The sequence below is a fragment of the Yamadazyma tenuis genome, chromosome 3 (genome assembly GCF_029203305.1).
Source record: "Yamadazyma tenuis chromosome 3, complete sequence".
NCBI classification, from domain to species: Eukaryota; Fungi; Ascomycota; class Pichiomycetes; order Serinales; family Debaryomycetaceae; genus Yamadazyma; species Yamadazyma tenuis.
This window is the reverse complement of record NC_089463.1, coordinates 1,036,204-1,050,913: the sequence shown is the minus strand read 5'-3', so window position 1 is coordinate 1,050,913 and position 14,710 is coordinate 1,036,204. Positions and strand designations below refer to the sequence as shown.

The following is a 14,710-nucleotide window of genomic DNA, read 5'->3' as shown; positions in this document are numbered from 1 at the left end:
GCCCAATTGGTGTTTACCAACCCCGTTGGTTCTCGACCTGAAGATTTGCGACTTCTATTTTCTATCTCTCCTCGCGTACATTCCCACACTCCGAAACTCCCACCCACTTAACTTCCGGACACTTCCAGACTCTCTCATTCTCACCCTCTCACATTCTGGCCCTCTCATATTCTGATGCTCAAACCCACTTACACTCCCACTTAACTCTTATCTGCCTCCCATAGCAACTCGGCACTATTTCTCGGATAAACCCAAATCGACTCCGCATTTTGCAACTTCGCCAATGACAGTCCTTCCCCGTTAAACTTTTCCTGGTAGCCCCATTCCCAGCACATTACTGCGTCATTTTTCTTAACAGTGCTGAATCCGTTGTCGGGGGATTTTCCGAGTGAAAAACTCGAATCACTGCAATAGCCATTTTTGAACTGCGGAGTTAGCAGTTGTGGGGGGAATAGTTATATGGCTATTAAATGGCTATTGTGGGCCCTTTCAATATGAAAGCTTTTGATATAAAAGGCCTTGTAACCACTTCATTATTTCAATCATCAGTTAGTGATATTTAAAAATGGCAAAAGGAAAGGTTTTATTGGTTTTATACAAAGGTGGACACCACGCAGAAGAGCAGAAACGGTTATTGGGATGTGCTGAAAACGAATTGGGCATCCGTAAGTTTGTTGAAGACCACGGCTACGAATTGGTCACCACCACCGATAAGGATGGTCCAAACTCGGTGGTAGAAAAGGAGATTGAGACAGCTGAAATCGTCATTACCACTCCATTCTTCCCAGCTTACGTTTCAAAGGAAAGAATCCAAAAGGCCAAAAACTTGAAAATTTGTATCACCGCTGGGGTGGGATCTGATCACATTGATTTGAATGCCGCCAACCAAAAGAAGTTGACAGTGGCTGAAGTCACCGGTTCCAATGTGGTTTCGGTGGCCGAGCATGCAGTTATGCTTATTTTGAACTTGGTGAGAAACTTTGTTCCTTCTCACGACATCGCTTTGAAGGGTACCTGGGATATTGCTGGGGCTGCTAAAGATGAATATGACTTGGAAGATAAAGTTATCGGAACTGTTGGTGCCGGTAGAATTGGTTACAGAATTTTGGAAAGGTTGGTGGCTTTCAACCCCAAGAAATTGTACTATTTCGACTATCAAGAATTACCAGCGGCTGCCGTCAAGAAGATTAACGATGCTTCTCAACTCTTCAACGGTAGGGATGCTATTCTTGAACGCGTCGAGAAATTAGAGGATTTGGTTGGTAGATGTGATGTTGTAACCATCAATTGCCCATTGCACGAAAAAACCTTTGGTTTGTTTGATAAAAAGTTGATTGGAAAGATGAAGGACGGAGCCTGGTTGGTCAACACTGCCAGAGGAGCCATCTGTAATGCTCAGGATGTTTCTGACGCTCTTGCTTCAGGTAAGTTGTTAGGTTACGGTGGTGATGTCTGGTATCCTCAACCTCCACCAAAAGACCATCCTTGGTTGACCATGAAGAATGCTCACAATGGAGGAAACGCCATGACTCCCCACATCAGTGGAACATCTATTGATGCTCAAGAGAGGTACTCTGCTGGAGTCAAGTCGATTTTGGAGAGTTATTTCTCTAAGAAGTACGACTACAGGCCTCAGGACTTGATTGTGTACAACGGAGACTATGCCACCAAAGCTTACGGTGAGAGAAAGTGAGACTCATCCAGTTGTTGTTTATACTGTGTAGCTATTCTCAATATATGGTTTTAGTTATATTTTCGTGTAGCTGTTCTCAATATATGGTTTTAGTTATATTTTCGTGTAGCTGTTGCTCTACATAAAGTTTGATTAACTAAGGAGATGTCATAAAAAAACGTTTTACTCTTGTATCATCCAATGTATACTAGCTGTGTTCGGCTGTCCAATCCCGGCCCTTCTTCCATCTCGTTAGAATTTTTATTCATATATACAAGTCTATCATACATTATCTACTCAGAAATGGCTTCTTGAATAGCGAGTTTTCTCGAGTGGTTGTCAAAATGGTTGCTCAAGTCAACAAATGAAGTTGTTTCGGGATCCACGCTCATCGTGTGCTTGTCCTTGAATGTCACTTGCACTATTGGTTTTTCTTTGGAAGCAGCCGTTAAAACCTGATGGTCAACTGTACACTGTGCTTTTAAGGACGTAGGTATTCTGGACAAAAACAACCTAGCAGGCTTAGCGCCTGGAGTGAATGGGTTGAACTTTACAGTAACTTTGTTAAAGTATTTGGTAATCATAATGTTGTAAACCGGACCTTGAACCACTGAGTTTTAAAATTTTTCTTTGGCCGCGAACACAAAACTTGTAGCTACAATTTAGCAGCAAAGCCCTGTGAGAAATTCAGACTAGCTGAAAACACTTATTTTGTGGCTAAATCACTACAAACTTGGTTGTCGTAATCTCACATTCTGATTGTATATTGCCAGATTTTTTCATGATTTTTAAAAGGCTTTTTGGTGTTTGTGGATTTTGTGCTGATTTTGCAGATTTCACAATTAAAAGAGGTTTACAAAAATAGATCATAGTCAAATAGAAAACATCCACAATAGTAGACAAAGAAGAACTATGGCTTAAAAAAAGTCCACATTAGCCGATACGACAGTATATGACGGACAATCTCAAGTTTCATCACATACCATATAGCAAAGAGATCTTGCACGATTAATAACTACGTCAGTTTATGTTCATTGCCGTGATCGGCTGATGTATAGTAAACTACTAGGAAGTGGAGGACCAGTGGACAGAGTTTAAGGTTTTCTTGTCAGGTTTGTCTAGATTGCTGCAAATCGACATTAAAGCCTATATCCGCTCACCAGGGACACAAAAGCACTGATTCCAGGATCTCCGTTAAAACTTCCCGCCCAGTACCAATTTCTTGTCTATAAAAGTGATTTGTAACGAGCTACCAAAGAACAAAGGGTCTTTTGTGCAAGGAACGATAAGGCCCAAACACTTAACAATATTGAACATCTACTCAGGTTTCAGGCGGTCAAGTATTTACCATTTTACTATTAAAGGACACCGAATTGCTCCCTTGATTGTCTTTGTTTTAAACTCCCGGCTCACGCAGATTGCAGTGCTAACAATGTGTCAATTGTGACGTAGAGTCGCGCAGCATACTCGTGAACCGTCTATTCTTGATGAACCCACCGATAATAACAGCTGCACAACGTCTAAAGGCCGAAAAGCCTCGGCTCTAAACTCGTAGGCCCCTATCTCATAAGCTTAATCTTTCAGATGTGAAAAGATTGAGTTTCAGCTAAAAGTTGCTCTTCTAATATCGCATATAAATTTCGGAAACTAGAACCCATATGCACCCCTGGAAAATGACTCCACAACAGCAAGGGGGAAAGTGTACCCACTGCAAACCTTAAGCTTTTGAGCGTGGGCTGTATGGGTCAGAACTTCAGCTTCGGGCCCTTGCACTGAGTATCTGGTTCTAGAGGGTCCGGTCGATTATGATTACAATTAAACCTTAAACATGGGTCCCTGGTCTAGCGTAAAAAAAAAAAGTTAGCCGAGGAACCACAAAACAACAACATCATCATCGTGGTTCAGGACGCCTCCTTTGCAATGTCGCCACTGTATTATTAGTCCTGAATGGCCGGTAGAAATAAGGGTTCTGACGCGACAATGTGCATTGTTGGACCCGGCTGCAATTGTCGACGATCGCGCAATTCCCCAAAAAGGTCGGTTCAGCACAGAAGTGGTTAGCTCGCTCGATGATCATAATGCGATTGTTGCACTATTGTTTTGCGAGCCTCTGGCCATTGATATCCTGGAATTGAACCACAAAATTCTGTCATACAGTACTATTATTGGCAGCTGGTAATATAAGCTAAACTGTGTAATAGCGAACAATTGAAATTGTTATTTCACCTTTATTGTTGCAATCCTCCCAACCTATGAAAACATTGGCCTGGTTGTTGCTTAAGCCGATGCCACAATGCTATAAAAGAAGCCCACTGGCCTGCTGTTCAAGTTTTCTTTATAAATAATTAATCAGAACCAATCTTTTCGAGACCTATTAGCTTTTGGGAAAAGTTACTATTAGTTCTTAATCACACATCTTTCTGGAAAAGCGTCAAAAGACTTCAAGTCCTACCGTTCAATTCTTACTATCATAATTTCTATTTTTGCAACTCAATTCTCAATGATCTCTTCAAAGAACGTTATTTTAGCTATTGCTGTATCTGCTTCCCAATTTTTGGTTGGTGTAAACGCTGAAGAATCAAAAGCTGCTCTCTTGAAGAGAGCCCTTATCGAAGCTGGATTTGGTAATTCAGTCAATGCTGATATCTTGGGATTCTCTGGTTCTGCTTATAAGGGAGCATCCGGTGAAATCTTGGGTGATCACTTAGCTGCTGCCACTGCTTCTGCTGGTGTTGCTGGAGGACTTCCACTTGGATTAGCTGAAGGTAGCGTTGATGGTGATGCTGGTGCCTCAATTTTGAAGAGAGGCACTGCTTCTTCCACTGGTACCAAAGAAGCCGAAGTGTTCAAGAGATACTTGACTGAAGCTGGTTACGACATTGACTCCAGAGACTTGGTTGATCAAGTTGTAGAAATTGTCAAGAAGAACGACCATGAATCTTCCATGATGAAGAGACAAATTATTTCTGCTTTCGGACCGGAAGTTGGTGGAAAGATGGTGGCTGGAGTTGCCAAGAGAGAAATTCCTCAAACTGCTTCTAACAACAGAGTTGGTATTGTCAAGAGGGCTTTAATCGAGGCTGGTTTCGGTGCTGATGCTGAAGCTGAGGTTTTGGGCGCCACTGCTGGTGCTTATGTTGGAGCCGACGGTGAGATTTTGGGAGACCATTTGGCTGCCGCCACTGCTTCCGCTGGAGTTGGTGCTGGTATTCCTGGAATTATTAGTGGAGGAGCTAGCGGGGATGCCGGTGCCTCAATTTTGAAGAGAGCTCTTATTGAAGCTGGATTTGGTAATTCAGTCAATGCTGATATCTTGGGATTCTCTGGTTCTGCTTATAAGGGAGCATCCGGTGAAATCTTGGGTGATCACTTAGCTGCTGCCACTGCTTCTGCTGGTGTTGCTGGAGGACTTCCACTTGGATTAGCTGAAGGTAGCGTTGATGGTGATGCCGGTGCCTCAATTTTGAAGAGAGCCCTTATCGAAGCTGGATTTGGTAATTCAGTCAATGCTGATATCTTGGGATTCTCTGGTTCTGCTTATAAGGGAGCATCCGGTGAAATCTTGGGTGATCACTTAGCTGCTGCCACTGCTTCTGCTGGTGTTGCTGGAGGACTTCCACTTGGGTTAGCTGAAGGTAGCGTTGATGGTGATGCCGGTGCCTCAATTTTGAAGAGAGCCCTCATCGAAGCTGGATTCGGTAACGAGGTCAGTGCTGATATCTTGGGATTCTCTGGTTCTGCTTATAAGGGAGCATCCGGTGAAATCTTGGGTGATCACTTAGCTGCTGCCACTGCTTCTGCTGGTGTTGCTGGAGGACTTCCACTTGGGTTAGCTGAAGGTAGCGTTGATGGTGATGCTGGTGCCTCAATCTTGTAAGAGGATTATGGACCAGCATTTTAGACAACTTTCAGACCCAACCAAAACGTTTTAGGCTTTCTCTGTATTTTAGGTTTTCTGATCTTCTTGAATGATATTCGACTACTTTTTAATTTTATCTTAATGTACGTATTCAATATTGGAAATTTTTATTTCGTGTTGATCTCCTAATTTCTGGTGGCATTAGGAAGGTTCCTTAGCTCTACTTCTTCGGTATGTGGAGATGAAGTTCTGGATATCTGGGTCGTGGGAGCTTCGCTGACTTGGGTAGGCACCCCGGTGGAGCCACTAGATCTCATCTTTTTCTTGAGGTCGTAAAACCGCTCGATCCTGACCTTATTGATATACTCCCACTCGAAGTAGCCTATAGGAATGTATACCAAAATGGTTATTTTCATGGCCAATTCCAACCACAGGTTCTCGTTGACAAACCCCAACGAGAGGAATACCAAAACCATTTCTGACACAATCGCCATAGGAAACGTTACCCAATAATGATTGTAGTTCAACCAGAAAAGGAGATACGGCGATGACCGGGTCTTGATTCGGAACGCGTAGTACGTATAGTGGATGATATACGTGGTGCACCACGAGAGGATCAAAAACGAATAGGCGGTATGTTTAGCAATGGTGGGATGAGGAAAGATCACTCCAAAGCACACCCACGCCATTCGGATTCCGTTCAAAAGTGGCCATATGTCTGTAGCAGAGAACTTAAAGCTGATGGTCGTCTTCACGATTAAGAAATCCATCAACGGTAACACCGACACTGCGTGGAAGAAGTCCGCTATTCCTCCTGGAAGAAACCTTCTGCCCACAAGCGGGAGCAAAATTAAAAACCGGCACAAGCAGCAAAACCATACCGTGAATGAGCACACGTTGAACGCAAAGGCGAACTTGAGGTTGGTTGGAAGCGGGTACAAATGTGCCATTCGATGTGTTTACCAGTGTATTGGTGTATTGATAGTTTGGCGATAAAAATTTGGCGACGGTGAAGAACAAACGCGACTGCAAAACTCACCGCCAACAGGAGAATAGAGAATGGGGATGGGATGGCACAACATGTTTGACGAGACACGTAGAAAGGAAAGTACCAGAGCCCGGTGTAGATATGGGGCCAAATTTACAGTCCTATGCGAACCCTGAGCGATGTTCTGGAAGAAATAAATGTATTTGTATCATATACTATTCTATAAGTCTGTCACCAAGCCGGTGTCAGCGAGTAGCGACCAGACAGTGTACTATAGATACACCCACGAAGATCCAGGCCTCGCAGTAGCACAACACGGCGCTGGGAATGGCAATATTCAATGTTTCAGCACATTTGTCGCCAACACCAACACCAGCACAAATCGCCATAGTTGGTACAAAACCAGTACCAGCTTAGTACCAGCCACTAAAGGCCACGAAGATCAACACACCCGCCGCCCACTTGAGAAGTTCACCCACAACCAACGGAATGGCCTGCCAAGGATTTAGCCGACGTCTCGTTACGATGTTTTGTACCGACTTGACTCGGAACAAGATGCCCACTGCTATCAACAAACTTCCCTGAAGGGTGGAAAGATCGAACTTGATGCCGGTCTGGACAGCCATGTTGAACAAAACCACGAAGGATATCACCTTTATCACGCCGCTTAAGAACATTGGGATCGATTAACTAGTTGGCGTGTAATCAAGTAAATGCCACCTGACACTTAGAGGGTGAAAAATGCGGGTTGCAAAAATTGACACTTCATCAACAAAGTGGTCGCGCGACATTGAATAATACCTTAGGATGAGAATTGTGTTTGTGATTGGGTTTTTGATGGCCTTCACGTCGGTGTTGGCGGTCGCCGCCCACTGGGCACCCGAGGACCACGAGATCTTCAAGTTACGGGACCAGGTGGAGGATGATTTGGGCAAAGGTGCCACTTTCTACTCGTGGTTGAACTTGAAGCAAGGTTCCAAGTCCACTTTGGAGGAAATCTCCAAAGCATACCGAAAAAAGTCCAGACTGCTTCACCCGGATAAATTCCACTCCGCCAAGAAGTCTGTGAGGGAAATTGCCGAGGAACGGTTCCAACGTCTTTCGTTGGTGGGAAACATCTTGAGAGACCAGCTGTTGAAGACCAGGTATGATTATTTCCTTGAAAGAGGGTTCCCCAAGTGGAAGGGAACCGGCTACTACTATTCGCGGTTTCGCCCGTCAATGTTGGTGACGGTGGTGTTCTTGTATGTGGTGGTTGGTGTGTTTCACTTCATTACGTTGAGAATCAGTCGCCAACAGGACTTCAAGCGGGTTGTTCAGTTGAAAGAACAGATCAAATACGGGGCTTGGAATGGCAACCTTCCTCCCACGGATGGGCTGAGCATCCAGGTGACGAGCCCCACAAACGGGAAAGAGTTTGTGGTGTATGCCACTGGTGACGTGTCCATGGTAGAAACCGATGACAATGGAAACACCCAACTCTGGCGGTTGGACGAACACGATATCAAGACCAGCGTAGGGTTCAAGGACACATTATTCTTCCGGTTCCCGGTGTTTTTGTATAATAGCAGTTTGGGAAATGTTTTGGGACAAATAGATACGGCAGAGCCGGCGAGTGAGCATCAAGATGATAAGCCCAAGCCAAAGAAGAAGCTGAACAAGAATAAAGGTGATAAGTTGGAGCTTCCAAACGGGAAAGTCATTTATGGCAGAAAAAATTTGAAGAAGAGAAAGTAGAGTAGCCAAATAAAATAAATATATCTAATTTAACGGGTGTAATATTACATACGATAAAGTTACCCACTAAATCATGCATTATGGTTTTTCACTCGCGTGAGCTTATTATCATCGGGACTCAGAGGAGTTGCCAAATCATCGTCATCATCGTCAGAGGAACTGGACTCAGAGAGGTTTTCCAAGAATCCGTCCTGAGAAAAATGATCCACATCATGGTCGTCGTCATCACCGACACCAAAACCTTCGGTATCTGCGAGTTTATCAAGCCGAGGTGTCATGTCTTGGATTCGTACCTCGGCCACATTGGAAGAATCATTTTCTCCCTCGTCATCATCATGTCCAAGAAAGCTTTTGGATTTAGACTCACCTTGATAGTTGCCCATGTCGAGGAATCCGACGGTGGAGGAGTCAAACCCATACTCATGGGTATCGTTGTCGACGTCGTTAGTTTCTCTGTTGGATCCTTCTGCATACTCGTACTTGTCTGAAGGGTCAGCACCCAACACCACGTTATAGACTTCCCTTGTCTGGAGAAGTATGTCGCTGACAAACCAGGTCCATTCTTCAGAAGAAACGGCCTCGACAATTAGGGGAGATATCAAGTCGGGCTTGTAGAGCGACGTGAACTTGACAACTTCTTCGCTTATGAGAATAAGGTGTCCCAAGTAACCGGGTCGCAAGTCGAAATCTGCTTTATATGCGTTGACGATCACTTTGATCAAGTTGGTTTCGTCTTTGCTGAACAAGTGAGAGATCAAGAAGGAATTATATGAGTTCAACTTGCCGTTGAAGATCTGCTGTATCAAGTCAAACACAACGTTGTGGAAGAAGTTGTGCCAGGGATATTCCGTGAATTTGGATATGATGTTCAACATAATTTTGGAGTCAATCAACTTGATCTTGAAGTAGTCTCCAACACAGGGATCGCTTCTGATAGTTGCATCACGGCTTTCACAAACAAACGGATTATCTGTCGATATAGTGGGCTCCTCGTCGTCGCTTTCTTCCTCGATGTCCAAGCTGTCGATTAGTTTGATGAAATCGGGGGTTTCTCCATCTAATAGAGCGTCTATGTTTTGACGAACTCCTTTGGATGAGCTTACCAGACGTTCATCCAACGACATGTTGGTCACATCATGGGATATGTCTTCAACTGAAATGTCTGATTCAGGCGTATCAGAAAAGGTTTCATTCAAAGCTTTTTGAAGCCTTTGCGTTTGCTTGTCCCGGATAATGTCTCTTATCTCAACAATCTTTCTGATCTTCTTGGAGTTATTGAGAACCATATTGGAGCAGTGAAGCAATTCAGCTATCAATTCAGCAATTCTAAACTTCGAAAACCCCAACATATGTGAATTGGTGCTGGTATGATATGGTAGTTCAGGTTCTGATTCTAATAGCTCACAGAATTTGTCCAAGTTATCCGAAAAAATAGCAAGCATTTCTCCCAAGTAAATGGGGTCTTTGGGACCAGGAATATTCTGCTCAAAATCTTTGAGCCACTGAAACATCACATAGGGATTTACCTCGGTTGGTTCTCCATTTGTAGTTTGGAGCAATGAACTGTAAGAACCACAGTTCAAGTCGTAGTCTGAGTTGTTCTTCCTGATTAATTCGATAACTATTCCCACGCAGTTGTTGATACCGTGCTTATTAGTTTGCTTGATACCGGTCTTGGGATCCTTCACGGTGTATAGCATGATATCGTAGACAAATTGCTCGATGGTTTGTTTGGATACCAACTGGCGTGTTAACTGGTTTGGACCGACATTGGCATCAACTGCTACGGCTAAAGCAGTGTTGGAAGAAATAGTAATGAGGGCTTTGATGAAGTCTGTAGCAGCCGTTTGCTTGAAAATCAATTCGTGATTTGGAATGGTGGTGGTGGTTTTATCGAATTGAGAGGAATGCGGTTTCAAGATTTCAATCAACTTGGGAACCAAATCTTGGGCATACAAGGTATCTATGATGCCAGTGGGAGAGTCGGGTTTGTCTGACTGGATCACACGTAAAAAGAAGTCCATCAACATAGGAACTTCTAATTTGCTCAAAAACATATCAACCAAATCGTCTCTGTTTCTGATATAGTTCAAAAGCTCAATGGCGTTGGTGTTCATCAACTGGTCCAAAATCCGAACAATATGGTTCACGCTGGGTGAGCTTTCCACCAAGTTGTCCAAATATACAATCAGCCATAGCTTGTTGATGATAACCGGAGTTTCTATAATTCTATTCGAGATCACCCACAAGTCGATTGAGAGCACATCGGCAGCCACCTGCACGCACCGGCGCATTTTATCTTGGTGGGACTCATGGTCTTCACCCTCATCTTCCTCGTCCTGGTTCGTCGAGTCTCCTGTTTCATCGTTCCTAGCACCTTCTTCGCTTTCACTTTCTTCATTTTCACTACTTTCAGGATCTTTGTCCTCACCATCATCCTGGATGGACCTGCTGTGGTGGACGTCCGTCAACATCCTCTCGAGGTCCTGATTTTCCTTTTCAGACAACTGGTGGAAAAAGTCCACACTCTTGAAAATGTAATCAAGAAACCCACTGAGAATGTGCGGCTGGATCAACACCTCGATCAACTTGACACCCCGAGCGTCCTTGCTGCTGCTGTTATTTCCCACGATGTCACTAGACGACGTAATGGAATTACTGTCTGTATCACTGGCCAAAAGACCAGGAGAGTTGCTGGAGTTTGTGGTGTTCAGCCCCGACCCCAGCGACTGGCCCACTTGGGCATGCTGGAGCAGCTGTGAGAACGCAAACCTATTTGTATTGTTGTACTGGCCCTTGATGTTGTGCAACTCGCTGACGAGTTCTTGCAGTAAACCTGGATCGTCAATTAAGTCACCAATGGACACGGAGGCGTAGTCCTGAATGCCATCAAGGAACTTCTGGAGCTGGCTGTTGCTGTTGAACGAGTTTGTGAATGGCCAGAAAGACATTATCGGTTGGCGAGTGGAATTTGGATTGTTGATGGTATTAGTGGTTGAGGTGATCGGGCGGGTGTTTTGGACTCAAGAAAGCAACGTTATGGAAATAGCCTTATCAGTTACGGACCCTAAAAGCTTTGATTGTGCTTTGTACCAAATGATCACTTGCAGTTTGTCAAGCGTTCAAACAATTGGTTGGAAGCAAATGCTGATAAGATGTGAGGTTGGAAAGCTGTGATCTTTTTAGCGCATTAGTTTTGATTCTCAATTTCTGGCATACAAGATCTCCACCATGGAGGTTTTCATTACTATATTTATATTACATTATACGTTACGTCGTGGGTCACCAGCTGGGAGTATGGGAGGATACTAGTCACTCGTGGGAAGACCTTCCAAGACTTTCAACGCCTTATCCCGTTCGGCTCTGTAGTTTTCAATCATTTCATCGCAAGCCTCGCGGACGATCTTTTGGCAGTTTCTGGCCGAGTGCTCAAGCCATTGTTTGATGGTCATATCCTCTTCTTCTGGAGGCAAAGCTGCAATAAACTGGGTTAGTTCGCCGCCTAAATCGTTCATAAGCGAGTATGGAGCGTTGGCGATGTTTTCAAGGTATTTGAATGCCTCTTCCATATTCTGTAGTTTCTGGCTGATTTGGTCCAAACCTGCTGGTTTCTGGATAGACATGTCTTCCACCATGTTTCGAATGTCGGCTTCAGTAGAAACCGCCGTGTCTTCGGTTGAAGCCGCGTCTTTTTGTTTGAACAGTCCATTTTTGGAGCTAGTGGAATGTGGATCAAGTTTTGAAGATCCAGTGGAAGGTGGATTAGGTGGTTCTAGACCTGCAAACTTGGCAGGAGACGTGAAAGTTCCATGAGCTTCGGGTGCAAATTCCTCATCACTTGAGTCTCCGGACAATTCTTGCATCGACTGTTCAAGCTGTTGGTTCAACTGGGCAATGGTTTTGATTTCGTCGACGTAGTTAGCTACTGACGAGTTGTAGGGTGATGACTTGGGCATTGGTTTTGAAACTTTGATATCTACGTCAGTGGAAGCGGAAACATCTGAAGGTAACGCCCTTTTAACAGGTGACGTTTCAGCAGGTTGTTGTTTGTGTTCAGGATTTGCTTGCTCTTCTTGTTGTTCTTGTTCTTCTTGCTGTTGATCCTCGTAGATAAACGATTGTTCAGCCATATCATCATCAGACTGGCCGTCCTCTAATACCAAATTCCTACGCTCATTCTCGGGTGCTTCCATTTCCAAGATCGAATGCTCGTTCTCATGCTCAGGTTGTTCGTTCTCCATTGAGTTTGTATTTTCGTCTTCGGATTCGTCGTTTTCCAAGATAGAGTTCCTGGTCTTCGTATGCTCCTCGTGGGTGGTATGCCTATTATCAGATTCGTCCGTGGTATCGATCTTAAAGACCTTCGACTTGGGTTTACTGTAGTCTTTGGTAGGACTTGGTTTGGCAGCCTTGACATTGTCCTCTATGAACTGCAAATTGTTATCACCGTAATCACCGATATCTTGGTTAGAAAGATCCATTACAGGAATAGGGTCTTTTTTAATGCCAAGCTTGATTTTACCTTGCTTTGGAGGTTTAAACTGGAGTTCTTCCTGTTTAGGTAAAGTCTTCTTTTTGATTTGTTTTGGCTTTGGAGGCGCTTTTGGAGCTGGGACTTCAGAATAGGAGTCAGAGATTTCAAACTCATCTTCCGAGGGAGATTGGGGTTCCGAAACTTCGGAATCGTCATCAGGTTCCTGAAAGACTTCTTGAGAGACCTCTTGAGAAATTCCAGACTTCTTTGTTCTTCTTGCAAAGCCTGTTGGGAGCAGGGGGATAAAAGTAGGAGTTTCACCTGACGCTTGCCTAATACGCTTGGATCTTCTTAATGAACCTTCCTCCTTGGGTTCTACGTTCTTGGCCATTTGAGAGGCGGTTCTTTTTCTTGGTGCTTTCTTCTTTTTCTCTGCTTTCTTGGGAGCGTTCTTCTCTTCTCTCTGGGGAGGTTTCTGATATGTTCTGGAAGGTTTGACTTTTTCTGGTGGAGATTTGGTAGCATTAACAGCGATTTTTCTAGTCTTTGGAAGAGGTTTTGTGTCCTCCTCAGAGATATCAGATATTTCAGAGATCTCAGACTTACCATTGGCTGTATCATAACCACCATCACTAACTGAATCACTCATACCTTCACCTTCAAAAACCTTTTCAATACGCCTCCTCTCCTCAAGAATCTCCAGAAACCGTTTCGACTGACGACGACCAGCTTGTTCTGTTTCTGAGTAGTCCATTTCAGAATCTACAATAGACTCAAGTTCAGTCTTGGAAGACGCTGATCGGGAATCGAGCTCGAGCTCAAGGTGTTGGTTATTCCCTGTGGATCTAGTCTTTCGAGTCAGAGAATCAGAGTCAGATGAGGAGGTTGAAAGCTGTGTCTCAGTTTGAGTTTGGGTCTGGGTCTCAGTCTGAGTAGGTTGTGTTTCGGAGATAGAAGAATCGGTAGGCTCGTAATTCTCCGAAAAGGCATCAGTAGACTCAGATATCATTTTGTTTTCGATGTCCAGCATCAATTCATACTCCTGTTCCACCGGTGGAGATTCAGGTTCAGGATCAGGTTCACTGGAAGACTTTTCCCTTTCTACTGCCTCTTTCATTCGATGAATATGCAATATGGGATTGTGATCTTGTATCACCTTCTTCTTAATGAGGTTCTTGTTCTTCAAAGATGTTTGAGACTCGACTTCCTCTGGTAATTTTGCCAAAAAGAGCTCGTTCTCGTCCACACTCAGAAACTGCTGTTCTTCGTCATCACTTAGTATATCTAAGTTTATGCTGTTACTGGAAATCGACTGGTTATAAGTACCTCCAGACTTCTCAAGAAAGTAGCAATACTCCCTTGCGTTCTTCTGGTGCTCGAGCTGGGGATCGTCACCCGCTTCCCACGACTCCAAAGTCACCTTACAATACACACATTCCACCTTGTCGTCGATATCTTCATTTGGAGGACAGTAGTAAAATCCGGATTCGGCCAAAGACTGACTGGAGAGCTTCGTATTACGCGTTCGTCCCTTGTCAAACTTCCAGAACCGGCCAAATGTCTTCTTTCTCAACTGAATCGCTTTTTGCGAGATTAGATCTCTGAACAATGGGTCTTGGTGCTGCCAAAACAGTCGTTTGGAGGATTCTTCACACGACATGTAGTTGATCTTGTGGGAATAAATTAATGACAATGGACAATCGGGAGACTGAGCAAGGTGGTGGTCGACTATATTGGAGATTCCATTGACGTTTGTCTCTTTTCTCCTGCAACTAAAACAGGTGATTTGGTCGCCATATTTTTTGGTAGGAGTGAAATAGAACCCACAGTCAGCCAATTGTTGGGGGCTCGGCACATCGTGGGTCCAGTACCGTCCAATCTTCTTATTGAGAGGATAGTTGATATCAAAAGTAAGTGATCTATTATCACTGTACTGCATTATTGATCTTTTTTTCCACTGCCAGTCGCGGTTTTTATGAA

General features: G+C 44.1%; 6 protein-coding genes across 6 annotated transcripts; 3 read left to right on the top strand and 3 right to left on the bottom strand. All coding sequences in view use genetic code 12, as the record gives it.

Annotated features, from left to right (window-relative positions):
* Positions 1-565: 565 nt before the first annotated feature.
* Positions 566-1,693, top strand: FDH1_1 (formate dehydrogenase (NAD+); the record flags this gene model as incomplete). The annotated part of the gene is made up of 1 exon (XM_006683710.2): positions 566-1,693. One exon carries the CDS (start codon positions 566-568, stop codon positions 1,691-1,693), a length of 1,128 nt encoding a protein of 375 aa, XP_006683773.1.
* Positions 1,694-4,172: 2,479 nt separating this feature from the next.
* PSN45_002885 (uncharacterized protein) lies at positions 4,173-5,549 on the top strand (the record flags this gene model as incomplete). The annotated part of the gene is made up of 1 exon (XM_066157955.1): positions 4,173-5,549. The coding sequence occupies one exon, from the start codon at positions 4,173-4,175 to the stop codon at positions 5,547-5,549; it is 1,377 nt and encodes a 458-aa protein (XP_066014052.1).
* A 167-nt stretch (positions 5,550-5,716) lies between these two features.
* Positions 5,717-6,481, bottom strand: PSN45_002884 (uncharacterized protein; the record flags this gene model as incomplete). The annotated part of the gene is made up of 1 exon (XM_006683712.2): positions 5,717-6,481. The coding sequence occupies one exon, from the start codon at positions 6,479-6,481 to the stop codon at positions 5,717-5,719; it is 765 nt and encodes a 254-aa protein (XP_006683775.1).
* Positions 6,482-7,326: 845 nt separating this feature from the next.
* PSN45_002883 (uncharacterized protein) lies at positions 7,327-8,256 on the top strand (the record flags this gene model as incomplete). The annotated part of the gene is made up of 1 exon (XM_006683715.1): positions 7,327-8,256. One exon carries the CDS (start codon positions 7,327-7,329, stop codon positions 8,254-8,256), a length of 930 nt encoding a protein of 309 aa, XP_006683778.1.
* Positions 8,257-8,327: 71 nt separating this feature from the next.
* Positions 8,328-11,207, bottom strand: SIT4_2 (sporulation-induced protein; the record flags this gene model as incomplete). Its single annotated transcript, XM_066157954.1, has 1 exon — positions 8,328-11,207. The coding sequence occupies one exon, from the start codon at positions 11,205-11,207 to the stop codon at positions 8,328-8,330; it is 2,880 nt and encodes a 959-aa protein (XP_066014051.1).
* Positions 11,208-11,564: 357 nt separating this feature from the next.
* Positions 11,565-14,669, bottom strand: PSN45_002881 (uncharacterized protein; the record flags this gene model as incomplete). Its single annotated transcript, XM_066157953.1, has 1 exon — positions 11,565-14,669. The coding sequence occupies one exon, from the start codon at positions 14,667-14,669 to the stop codon at positions 11,565-11,567; it is 3,105 nt and encodes a 1,034-aa protein (XP_066014050.1).
* Positions 14,670-14,710: the final 41 nt, after the last annotated feature.